This window comes from Xenopus tropicalis, chromosome 4 (genome assembly GCF_000004195.4).
Source record: "Xenopus tropicalis strain Nigerian chromosome 4, UCB_Xtro_10.0, whole genome shotgun sequence".
Taxonomy (NCBI): Eukaryota; Metazoa; Chordata; class Amphibia; order Anura; family Pipidae; genus Xenopus; species Xenopus tropicalis.
Window position 1 is genome coordinate 27114653 of NC_030680.2, and position 13944 is coordinate 27128596.

A 13944-nucleotide genomic window follows, 5' to 3' on the forward strand; every position below is an offset into this window, starting at 1 on the left:
TGCCCCTGAGGCATATCTGTTTAAAGGAGTAGGTTACCTCCTTATTGATTTTTTCATAAGGCTTTTAAAGTAGTAGGAGATGAGTGGTTTGAATTTCAGATAGAGCTTTCAGCTGCATTAGCTCTTCGATCGTCCCAGCTGGATCTGGAAAGATCTGTATAGAACCTGCCATAATATTTTCTTGTACAGCAATTATTTCTCTTACTTACCATGCTGAACAGTCATCTGTAGTTGGTACCACATCATTAATGTTGTAGGTTTGGCCATTGATATAGCATTTGGAGGTACATTTTGCTGGAGGATTCTGAATAAGAGTACAGCTCACTTGTTGGTTAGTATCACACTTGCTAAAAGAGAAAAAAGAAAAAAGCAGCTTTATGATTGAACACTGTAAGCTGATATTTACTTAAAGAAAAGAAAATATTTGTGCTCAGGAATCCCTAGGTATATTATGCCAAAATACCCTGTAAGAAGCTTTATACTGTTTCCCAGAAGGAAATGATCTCAGGGCACGGTAATAATGTTTGCGACAAAGTCTTAGGAATATAGTACCAATTTATTATAATCTTATATATTTTCCATTTGTATTTGACACAAGTAGATTACTCTTTTGCATACTAATAAATGTCCTTCCAGTCTCCATACCAAAGGTTTGTTGGGAATTGTTCCTCCCAGGATTGTGGGACTGGGAACATTTTTACTAGGATGTCTGATTACTATATCATAATAATATGATATCACTTTCCAGTGCCATGGGACCTTATGGCAAAAGGGTCAAAAAGGAGAACATTACCTCCCTCTTGAAGTTTACATAAGGCTTTTAATATAGTTGGAGATAGAATAGTATGTAGCCTAAGAATTTTTGTTTCCACTAACATTTAGTATATAAGCAATAATATTTTTCTCTTATGCAGCAGCTATTTCTCTTACTTACCATGCGTAACAGTCATCTGTAGTAGGTACCACATCATTAATGTTGTAGGTTTGGCCATTGATGGAGCAGGTGGTGATACATTTTGCTGGAGGATTCTGAAGAGGAGTACAACTCAGCTGTCGGGTAGTATCACATTTACTAAAAGAAAAAAATGAAAAGACAAAACAGTTTTATAATTGAACACGTTGTTTACATAAAAACAACATACAGTCAAATGGCGGCTAGGTATATACAGGTATAGGACCCATTATCCAGAATGCTTGGGACCAAGGGTATTCCGGATAAGGGGTCTTTCCGTAATTTGGATCTCCATACTGTAAGTCTACTAAAAAATCAATAAAACATTAGTTAAACCCAACAAGATTGTTTTGCATCCAATAAGGATTATTTATATCTTAGTTGGGATCAAGTACAAGGTACTGTTTTATTATTACAGAGAAAAGGAAATCAGTTTTAAAATTCTGAATTATTTGATTAAAATGGAGTCTATGGGAGACAGGCTTTCCGTAATTCGGAGCTTTCTGGATAATGGGTTTCCAGATAAGGGATCCCACACCTGTATATTTTAAGCTCAAAAAAGTTTTTATCTTGGGAACTTTATTTTTTATCAAGGTATAAAATACAGTAAGTACAGCCCACAATCATGTAATGAAGTAGTGAAAATGTTTGAGCCATTAAAAGTATGGCAATAACCTATTCAAATTAAAAATTGACAACAGCTATTTAGCGAATGAAAAGTGACCACCGTAAAAGAAAGAGGAACAGGGAAGAATGGTTTCCTGAGCATTTTTGAGACAATGCAAGAAACTGATACTGCTTCTTAAGTCCCATTACGCTACTGACTTCAAATAATATCATAATATGTAATATGTAAAACATGTTAGATCACAGAATAAAACAGGATACAAATATAAAAAACAGATAAAAAAATTGAAAAATAAGGATGTTTCATAATATACAGTATGTAATGAACAAAGTTTGAAAGTTAAGAGTATACATTTCTACTAACAGTTTATATACAACCTGCCAAAATATTTTCATATACAGCAACTATTTCTCCTACTTACCATGTTAAACAGTCATCTGCACTAGGTACCACATCATTAATGTTGTAGGTTTGGCCATTGATATAGCATGTGGAGGTACATTTTGCTGGAGGATTCGCAATGGGAGTACAACTCAGTTGTTGGGTACTATCACACTTACTGAAAGAGAAAAAAAAATAGACAAAACAGCTTCATGATTGATCACTGTTAAAAAGGGGATATTAGCCTTAAAGAAATAAATGATATTACAGTGCTGCTTTGCAAAACAATTACGTAAATGCACACTAAAATGACATGAAAGTTAGGTATCTATTTGAGATTATAGAGATTATAGAGATACTATGTCGTTTCTTAGGAATTTAGTACCATATCAGAAAAATCTCAAACATGTTGTCTATATAGTGGACATAAATACAAGTAGATAATTTTTTTTTCTCCAATATGTCCTCCCACTCTATATCCCAGAGGTTTGATGGGGATTGTTCCAATCAGGATACCATACAGCAGTGATTTGGAAAATTTTCAGTTGGAAGTCTGATTAATATCACATAATGGTATGATATAAAATCACTCCCTAGGCCCATGTGGCTTATCTGCTCAAAAAAAAGTGCATGACCCTCTTGTTGAGGTTTTCAGTATAGTGGGAGACCTGCAATTATTGATAGAATTATATTTATTTATTTTTAAATAGATATTTCAGCTGCATACTGTATACTACCTTTCAAAAGGTTTTTTTTTATAGAGCAGTTATTTCTCTTACTTACCATGTTGAACAGTCATCTGTAGTTGGTACCACATCATTAATGTTGTAGGTTTGGCCATTGATATAGCATTTGGAGGTACATTTTGCATTCTGAATAAGAGTACAGCTCACTTGTTGGTTAGTATCACAGAGACTAAAAGAGAAAACGAAAAGACAAAACAGCTTTATTATGACTTCCTAAATCGGGTTTCAATCATGGTTCCTGTCAGGAAAGCAGGATATCTAATTACTCCAGACATCATTATATTTATGCATTATATTAGTATGCCACATAAATACTGTAATTATTCAATTTGTTTAATTTTCTCTATTTCTGTCTGTGGTTTCCATTTGGTAAATATGGCTTGCTGTTTCCATTTCTAACAGAGTAATCTCTTTGCCACTGTCAAGTATAGTTCATTAGTCTCCTAGGTAGTTTCCCCGGGGACATAATTACAGGGATCACTAATTATGTTAGTCAGAAATACCCTGTGATGTATATGCTATACTGTCTCCAAATAAGGGGTGATATAAAGGTGATTTAATAATGTGTGGGATAAAGTTCAATATTCTTCATAATCATGCCAGATCTAAACTGTATAATCGTATACATGTTCTCTTTGTACTGGACTCAGATACATGTTTTGCATTCTCCCATATGCCCTCCCACTGTATATAACAGAGTTTTTTGGTGAATATTTCTACCATATAGGAGTGATTGGACAAATTATCAGTAGGAAGACTGACCAATATGTCATAAAAATATGATAATACTCTTAAACCCAGAGCCATTTTGACAAATCTACTTAAAATGTATGTGAACAGCCTCTTGAGGTTTTCATAAGGCCCCTAATAAAGTGGGAGAAGTGAATTTATTGATAGAATGGTATGTTTTTATTTTTGGCCGCATTAGTGCTTTAATTATCCCAGGAACATGGCAGTCTAAGAATTGTGTTTCCACTAACAGTTTGTATACAACCTTCAAAATACTTTTTAGTACAGCAGCTGTTTCTCTTACTTACCATGCTGAACACTCATCTGTTGTTGGTACCACATCATTAATGTTGTAGGTTTGGCCATTGATATAGCATTTGGAGGTACATTTTGCTGGAGGATTCGGAATAAGAGTGCAGCTCACTTGTTGGTTAGAATCACACATACTGAAAGAGAAAAAGAAAAGACATAAAAGCTTTATAACTGATTATGGTAGATCAAGATATTTGACTTAAAGAAAAGAAATGACAGCGCTGCTTTACAAAAAAAACATAATTTTGAAAACTCACAATACAATCATACAACAGTAAGTTTTATAGGTTTAAAGCCTTAACATGTTTCTATTATTGTACTTATTTTTAAACAATTTATCAAATACAACAAGTACAGACATCGATCATGTAATAAAGAAGTCACTATGTTAATGTCGATAAAAAGTGTGGCAACAATGTAACATAATTCAAAAATGACAACACCAATAAAGTAGGTGGACAAGAGTGACCAAAGCAATAGAAAAAAACAAGGCAGGCAAATGATAGGATCAAAAGAAAGAAGAAGTTATGAATGGGTATGATACACTAAATTGGCTCTCCATCATGGTTACAGTCAGGAGATTTGTAAATACAATTACTCCACACATCATCATATGTACATATTATATTAGCATGCCATGCAAGTAAGTATTCCATTTGTTTAATGTCCTCTCTTTCCTATTGCAGCTCCCTTCCTGTGGGTATGGCTTGTTATTTCCACTTAAGACCTACTTGCCATTATTAAAGTATGATTCATCAGTCTCTTAGCTGGTTTAGTACATTTGAATATAGATGTCCCCAGGATATAATCCATGGATCCCAGTGTATATTAGATCTAAATACCCTCTGGAGGATTCCCTGTACTGTTTCAAAGAAAGGAGGAATCTCAGGGCAATGCCATCATGTTTGTAAGAAAGTTCTAAATTCCCCATATGTACGCCATAATCTATTTGAGACAAAGGGGATTATTCCATGTAGTTTCTGAGGAATACAGTACCAATGCATTATAATCTTATAAATGTTCTCTTTGCACTGGAAATGGATGGATGGTTTTTTAGTATTTTTCAATATGTCCTTCAAGTCTATATATACCAGAGGTTTGCTGGGATTTGTTCCACCCAGGATAACATATAAAAGTGATTGGGACTCTCTTGTGCTCTAGGCCCCTGAGGCATATATGCCTAATAGGAGTATGTTACCTCCCTAATTAGGTTTTCATAAGGCTCTTAAAGTTGCGGGAGATGTATGCATTAAATTTCAGATATTTCGGTTGCATTAGTTCTTTGATTCTTCCAGCTGCATTGTAACCTAAGCATTTTTCTTTCTACTAACATTTGTATACAGCCTACCAAAACATTTTCTTTTACAGCAGTTATTTCTCTTACTTACCATGTTGAACAGTCATCTGTAGTAGGTACCACATCATTAATGTTGTAGGTTTGGCCATTGATATAGCATTTGGAGGTACATTTTGCTGGAGGATTCTGAATAAGACTACAGCTCACTTGTTGGTTAGTATCACACTTACTATAATAGAAAAAGAAAAGACAAAACAGATTTATGATTAAACACAGTAACATAAAAACATATTTGAAGAAATATTATGGTGCTTCAACAACTAGGTTTATATGTTTAAAAGCTAAATTTTTTTTTTTTTATTTTGGTACTTATTATACAACTTATTAAATACAATAAGAGCAGCAATCGATCATGTAATGAAGAAGTCACCATTTTCAGTCCAATAAAAGTATGGCAACAACATAACGAAACTCAAAAATGAAATCAGCTATATAGCAGGTGGAATGGAGTGACCAAAGTAATACAAAAAAAGGAAGACATACAATAAAACAGTAAATCAAACTAAAGAAAATAAAATATTTTATAGTGCTGTTTTACAAACACAGAATAATTAAATAAACATACACTATAAGCATATGACATGGTTTTCATTTTTTTGTTTTACTTTTATCAATTTATCAAACACCATAAGTACAGCCATTGATACTGCAATAAAGTTGTCACAATTGTAGTCCATTAAAATTATGGTAACAAAGCAATCCAATTGAAAAACAACAACAGCTATATAGCAGGTGGAGAGGAGGGAACTATAAAAAGGGAAAAAAAAAGGTTAGAAAAAAGGAGATATAACTCCGTAAATCAGCTCTCAGTCCAGAAAGCAGTAAATCCAATTACCCCACAACCCATCAAATGTATGCACTGGACAATTATTCCATGTAAGTATGGAACTATTTCAACTATTGCAATATTGCAACCATTGTTTAATTTCTTTTATTTATTTCTGTGGTTCACATTCTGTAGGTACAGTATGGCTCGCTGTTTCAATCTCTATTGGTTTGTCTAGAACATAAATACAGGAATCCATATTCCAAAATACACTGTGGAGGAGCTTGGTACTGTCTCCAAGAATGTGATGATCTCAGGGCAATGCCATAATGTTTGTGACAAAGTTTAAAATTCTCCACATTCAGGCCAGCATGTATTTGAAGAGGAGCGAATTTTCTATGTAGAGGTCTCGGAATATAGTAGCAATTCAGTATAATATATTTTTGATTTGTATTTGGCACAAAAAGGTTACTTTTTGCATTCTCACAAATGTCCTCCCTGTCTGAAGGTTTGCTGGGGATCTTTTACCTGAAATACCAAATTGGAGTAACTGGGAATTTTTTTTTACTAGACTATCTGATTATGATGTCATACAAATATGATATCACATTCCAGTGCCTTGGGTCTCTGTGGCATATCCACACAAAATGAGTACATGAGGTTCTTGTTGGGATTTTTCTAAGGCTCTTATTTTTGTGGTAGATCTACAGAAATTGATAGACTGATATGTTTTTATCTTCAGATACAGTTTTTAGCTTCATTAACTCTTCAATTCTTCTAGCAGCAGGGTAGTCTAAGCATTTTTGTTTCCACATACATATTGTATACAACCTGTTAAAATATTTTATTGTGCAGAAGCTATTTCTCTTACTTACCATGTGTAACAGTCATCTGTAGTAGGTACCACATCATTAATGTTGTAGGTTTGGCCATTGATGGAGCAGGTGGTGGTACATTTTGCTGGAGGATTCTGAAGAGGAGTACAACTCAGCTGTCGGTTAGTATCACATTTACTGAAAGAGAAAATGAAACAACAAAACAACTTAATAATTGAACATGGTAATATATTATACGGTATATTATATAACATATATATTTATACTTTATTTAATTTTATCAAGCTATCTAATACAGTAAGTACAGCCCACAATCATGTATTGAAGTAGTCACAAGGACATGTAAACCCCACACAAAAAAATGTAATAAGTGAACAGCCAGTGTGAAATCTTGAAATGCCTGCGACTCCTGCTGCTGGTTTTCCATGTGCACTGTGCTGGAGAAACATATATTTTTCTCATAACCTATTAACCTGAGTTCAGCTTTACTGTTACAGGGCACAACCCAAGCATAACTTTTTATCAAAGTAAGTTCTGTCTGTGTAAGCCTGCATTCTTCAATGCATGAACTGTACAGCGCACATGTTTTGTTTGCAGATGTAGATGTTACTGAAGATCAGAGGAAAAATGACCACTGAGTAAAAGCTGCTATTTGTTTTAGGAAAATGTGATGGTGCTGGTAAACAGTGGGAATATTTGCAGTATAAATGATGTGGGTGGGGGAGATGCATGCAACTTATATACCGTATATACTCGAGTATAAGCCGATCCGAATATAAGCCGAGGTACCTAATTTTACCTAAGAAAACTGGAAAAACTTATTGACTCCAGTATAAGCCTAGGGTGGGAAATGCAGCGGCTATTGCTAAGTTTCAATAATCAAAATAAATACCAATACAATTACATTAAATGAGGCATCAATGGGGAATATGTTTTTAAATATTTATTTAAAAGAAAAACAGTAAATTAGCTCTGTAAGTGGAGAAGAGGGTCAGCAAAAACAATATGGTATCAACAATGATACCTTAAGAGTACTACTCCCTTAGCTCAATCAGCAACCCAGCTAAAACACAGAGTTAAAATGATTCAAAACTATATATAGTTAATATAGAATATAAAGTGCAATGTCTAGTGCAGAATGGGGCAGATGAGGATGGTAGATAGAGATGAATTGGGAGCGGGCCAGGGCAATGGAGCGTCTTGTGGGTGGCCTAATTTGCACACAAAGGACACAGGATGCTAGTCTGGAGGGACCCATGGCACCCGACTCGAGTATAAGCCGAGGGTGACTTTTTCAGCACATTTTGGGTGCTGAAAAACTAGGCTTATACTCGAGTATATACAGTACATGGTAAGAAAATGTAGGGTTCACATGTTCTTTCAAAGTATGGTAACAACATAATCAAATAAAAAAATGACAACAGTTGTATAGAAGATGGAGAGGAGTGACCAAAATAAAAGAAAAAAGAGAGAAGACAAATGAAAGGATGACAAGAAAGGAGAATTATTAATGTCTATAAAACACTATATATTAGGCATGGTTCCAGTAAGGAAAGAGGTAAATCCACACAAATAGGAACAAATAGATGACATTTTAGTATTATCCCATATGACCTCCTGGTCAATATACCGGAGCTTTGCTGGGAATCGCTCCACCCTGCAACCTTATAGGAGTGAATAGGGAAAACTGATACTGCTGCCTAGCATAAAGTCCAATTTCATTGTTGACTTCAAGTAATATCACACATTAAATTGCAATAGTAAAGCATGTTAGATCTCAGAATAAAACTTTTCATTTGAGGCACAAGAGCATAATTTTTTTACAAGATAGCTTAATGAAAATGAATAGTTGGGGGTAACAATGGTGAAATGAGTGTTTTGTGGTGAGGGAAATTCTGCTGGTTTCAAGTTATGAGACATACTCGCATAGACTGTACTGGGCTAGAACCCAGATTATGCTTAAAATAGGCACTACTATGCAATAAGGATTTAAGAAAGTTAAGAGTATGCAGTTTCCACTAACATATTGTATACAACCTTACTTACCATGTTGAACAGTCATCTGTACTAGGTACCACATCATTAATGTTGTAGGTTTGGCCGTTGATATAGCAGGTGGTGGTACATTTTGCTGGAGGATTCGCAATGGGAGTACAACTCAGTTGTTGGGTACTATCGCACTTACTGAAAGAGAAAAAAAAAATAGACAAAACAGCTTCATGATTGATCACAGTAAAAAAGGGGATATTAGCCTAAAAGAAGTGCTGCTTTGCAAACACAGTACACACACTAAAATCATATAAAAGCTAGGTTTTTATGTTTAAGGCAGTTTTTATTTTGAAACTTTATTTTTATCAAGATCTTCCCTACTGTCTTCAAAAAAGGGTTGATTTCAAGGCAATTCCATGACCTATGGGGAAAAGTTAAAGTTTCTTCAGATTTATGCTAGGGTCTTTTTGAGACTGAAAGGGTTATACTATGTAGTTTCTAAGGAATATAATACATTTCAGAAAAATCTCATACACGTTCTCACTGTACTGAATACAAATAATTAATAGATGATTTTTTAGCATTCTCCCATATTTCCTCCCAGTCTATATCCTAGAGGTTTGATGGGAATCGTTCTACCTAGGAAACCATATAGAAGTGATTTGAAAAATTTCTAGTAGGAAATATGATTAATATGACATAACAATTTGAAATCATTCTGTTTTGCCCTGGGGCCCAGAGTATATGACCTCCCTGTTGAAGTTTTCATAAAGCTCTTAATATAGTTGGAGACCTGACATTATTGATAGACTTGTAGGTTTTTATTTTCAAAGAGTGAATAACCTCCCTGTTGAAGTTTTCATAAAGCTCTTAATATAGTTGGAGACCTGACATTATTGATAGACTTGTAGGTTTTTATTTTCAAAGAGTGAATAACCTCCCTGTTGAAGTTTTCATAAAGCTCTTAATATAGTTGGAGACCAGACATTATTGATAGACTTGTAGGTTTTTATTTTCAAATAGATTTTAGCTGCCTTTGTTGTTTGATTCTCCCAACAGCAGGGGGGTGGGGGTCTAAGCATTTTTGTTGCCACTTGCACTTTGTAAGTCGCCTACCAATATATTTTCTTGTACAGCAGCTGTTTCTCCTACTTACCATGTTGAACAGTCATCTGTAGTTGGTACCACATCATTAATGTTGTAGGTTAGGCCATTGATATAGCATTTGGAGGTACATTTTGCTGGAGGATTTGGAATAAGACTACAACTCACTTGTAGGTTAGTATCACAATAACTAAAAGAGAAAAAGAAACAAAACATCTTTATAATTAAACACAGTCACATAAAAGCAGATTTGTCTAAAAAAATATTATGGTGCTGTTTCAGCAACTAGGTATATATGTTTAAAGGCTAATTTTATTTTTATTTTAGTACTTTATTATATCAACTTAAATACAAAAAGAACAGCCATCAATCATGTAATGAAGAAGTCAACATGTTTGGTCCATTAAAAGCATGTCAATGACATAATGAAACTCAAAAATGAAATCAGCTAAATAGCTGGTGATGGATTAACCAAAGTAAAAAAAAAGAAGACATATAATAAAAAAATCAGAAGAAAGAAAAAGTACTTAGACTCTGTAAATTGGAGGGGGGGGGTCTAAGCATTTTTGTTGCCACTAGTATTTTGTAAATCACCTGTCAATATGTTTTCTTGTACAGCATTTATTTCTATTGCTTACCATGCTGAACAGGCATCTGTAGTTGGTACCATATCATTAATGTTGTAGGTTTGGCCATTGATATAGCATTTGGAGATACATTTAGCTGGAGGATTCGGAATAAGAGTACAGCTCACTTGTTGGTTGGTATCACACTTACTGAAAGAGAGAAAGAAAAGACAAAACAGCTTTATGACTGATCATGGTAAAAAAATGAGTGTGGTTTTATAAACAAACAATAATTGTGTAAATACGCATTGCAATCATATGACAACAAGTTATATATGTTTGAACCCTAAACTTTTTTTTATTATGATACATTATTTGAAACAATTTATCAAATATATTAAGTACAGCCGTCAATCATGTAATAAAGGAGTCACAATGTTTGGTCAATTAAATAATGGCAACAAAATTACAAAATTCAAAAATGACAATCGCTATAAAGTAGGTGAAAAGGAGTGACCAAAGCAAAAAAAAAAAAAAGACAAATGATAAGAGCAGAAGAAAGGGAAATTGTGAATGTGTATGATGCACTGAATTGGCTCTCAGTCATGGCTACAGTCAGGAAAGCTGTAAATCCAATTACTCCATTTGTTTAATTTCCTTTAACTCTTTCTGCATTGCTCTTCCTGTGGGTATGGCTTGCTGTTTCCATTATAGACAGAGAAATCTCATTGCATTTTTAAAAGTATGGTTCATCAGTCTCTTAGTTGGTTGAGTACATTTAAGTATTGGTTTCCCCTGGACATAAGTCCAGGGATCACTTTGTATATTAGACCTAAATACCCTCTGGAGATTTCACTGTACTGTCTCAAAGAAAGGGTGATCTAAGGCTAATGCAATAATGTTTGGGAAAAAGTTATATATTCTCCATATGTGCACCATCATCTAATTGAGGCCAAAGGGATTATTCTATGTTGTTTTTTCAAGAATATAGTACCGATTCAGTATAATCTTATTAATGTTCTCTTTGCACTGGACACAAACAGATGCCTTTTTAGAATGTTAGCTTTTTTTAGCATTCTCCAATATGTCCTCCTAGTTTATATATACCTGTAGTTTTCTGGGAATTTTTCCACCCAGGATAAAATATAGGAGTGATTGACTATATTTCTCTAGATAGTCACTCTTGCGGGCCCCTGAGGCAGATCTACTTAAAAGCAGTATGTTACCCTGTTTTTTATACGGCTCTGCATTGTAACCTAAGCATTTTTCTTTCCACTAATATTTTTATATTACCTGCCACAATATTTTCTTTTACAGCAGTTATTTCTCTTACTTACCATGCGGAACAGACATCTGAAGTTGGTACCACATCATTAATGTTGTAGGTTTGGCCATTGATATAGCATTTGGAGGTACATTTAGCTGGAGGATTCTGAATAAGAGTACAGCTCACTTGTTGGTTAGTATCACAGAGACTGAAAGAAAAAAAAGACAAAACAGCTTTATGACTGAACACAGTAAATCAAACAGATGATTACTAAAATAAATATATATGTTACAGTGCTGCTTTACAAACACAGTAAAATTAAATAAACATACACTACAATAAATGACACTGTTTTTATTTTCAAGTATTTTACAGCCACTGATTCTGAAATGAAGTTGTCACGATGTTTGGTTCAAAAAAAGGAGTGTTATGAGTGTGTATGACTTCCTAAATCAGCTCTCAGTTAGGAAAGCAGTAAATTCAATTACCCCACAACTCATTAAATGTATGCATTGGATAATTATGCTATGCAAGTATGCTTTCTATTGTTTAATTTCATCCATTTATTTCTGTGGTTCACATTCATGGCATGCTGCTTCCATCTCTATTGGTTTGCTCAGAATATAAGTATGGGAATCCACAGGGTATTTTGGAACATTAAACCCTGTGGAGAAGCTTCACACTGTTTCCCAGAAAGGGGAATACCATAATGTTTGTGACAAAGTTTACAAGTTTGTGTCAGCATGTATTTGAGGAGTTCTTCTGTGTAGAGTCTTAGGAATATAGTACCAATTTAGTCTAATCATGTTTATGTTCCATTTGTATTTGACACAAATAGATCGCATTTTTTGCATTTTCACAAATGTCCTCCCAGTCTCTGTATCAAAGGTTTGCTGGGAATAGTTCCAACCAGGATACTATTTGGAAATGACTGGGAATTTTTTTACTAGCATTTCTAATTAAGATGTCATAATAATATGATATCACTTTCCAGTTCCCTGGGACCCTGTGGAATATCTGCTCAAATGTTTCTTCTAACATTTTGTACATAAGCTGTCAAAATGTTCTTTTGTGCAGCAGCTATTTCTCTTACTTACCATGTGTAACAGTCATCTGTAGTAGGTACCACATCATTAATGTTGTAGGTTTGCCCATTGATGGAGCAGGTGGTGGTACATTTTGCTGGAGGATTCTGAAGAGGAGTGCAACTCAGCTGTCGGGTAGTATCACATTTACTGAAAGAGAAAATGAAAAGACAAAACAACTTTATAATTGAACACGGTTTATAATTAGAAAGACAAAGACAACCCATCATATGACAGCAAGGTAGGTATATATTTTTAGATATCAAATATAGTAAGTAAAGCCCAAGATCAAGTAATAAAGTAGTCACATAAAAGTATGGCAACAATCTAATCAAATTCAAACATGACATTAGCTATATAACTGATGAATAGTGACCACAGTAAAAGAAAGAAGAGATAAGACAGGCAAATGAAAGGCTGAGAATTTTGAATGACTGTGATATCTTAGATCTCAGTCATCCCACATCCCACATGTCATCATATGTATGCATTGTATTATTCTGCCGTGCAAGTAAGTATTCCATTTGTGTAATTTCCTCAGTATGGCTTGCTGTTTCTATTTCAGACAGAGCTATCTTCTTGCCACTATCAAAATATGGTTCTTACTCTCAAGTCTAGTTTAGTAGATATAAATATTGTTTTCCCTCCCATAACATAAGACCAGGAAAATTTCATATTATCCACAACATCTATGCCAACATCTATTTGAGACTAAGGAGATTATTCTATGCAGGATTATAATAACCATTCAGTATAACCCTTTGGATAATCTCTTTTTACTGGAAACAAATAGATGACTTTTTAGTATTATGCCATATGTCCTCCAAGTCATTATACTGGAGGTTTGCTGGGAATCGTTCCACCCTGGATACCTTCTCAGAGAGAAAAGGGAGAATTTTCAGTAGGAAGTCATAAAAAGTAGTACATGACCTCACTGTTGAGCTCCCCATTGTACTATTGACTTCAAATAATATCACAATATAACTACATCATAGTAAAACATGTTAGATCACAGAATAAAACTTATTTGAGACACACAAGAGCATAACGTTTTACAAAATAGCTAAATGAAAATGAATAGTTTGAGCATATTTATTCCCTTTTCCTATATTTTATACATCTTTTTTGCACTGAACCCCTAACATGCTAGACCTCTAAAAATGATTTTCATCTATCAATGTTTATGTGTTTCCACTAACAGTTTGTATACAAACTTTAAAAAAGTC

At 34.2% G+C, this 13944-nt stretch overlaps 1 protein-coding gene across 1 annotated transcript in view; it reads right to left on the reverse strand.

Moving 5' to 3' along the window:
* The window catches only part of LOC100498223 (mucin-2), a 163485-nt gene that overhangs the window by 62826 nt on the left and 86715 nt on the right, over window positions 1–13944 (reverse strand). Inside the window, exons 57-61 of the mRNA XM_031900758.1 lie at window positions 6747–6884; window positions 5137–5274; window positions 3745–3882; window positions 2745–2876; window positions 2002–2139 (exon numbers count right to left, since the gene is read on the reverse strand). Of these exons, the coding sequence (XP_031756618.1) occupies window positions 2002–2139; window positions 2745–2876; window positions 3745–3882; window positions 5137–5274; window positions 6747–6884 (684 nt within the window). The remainder of the gene's footprint in view (window positions 1–2001; window positions 2140–2744; window positions 2877–3744; window positions 3883–5136; window positions 5275–6746; window positions 6885–13944) is intronic.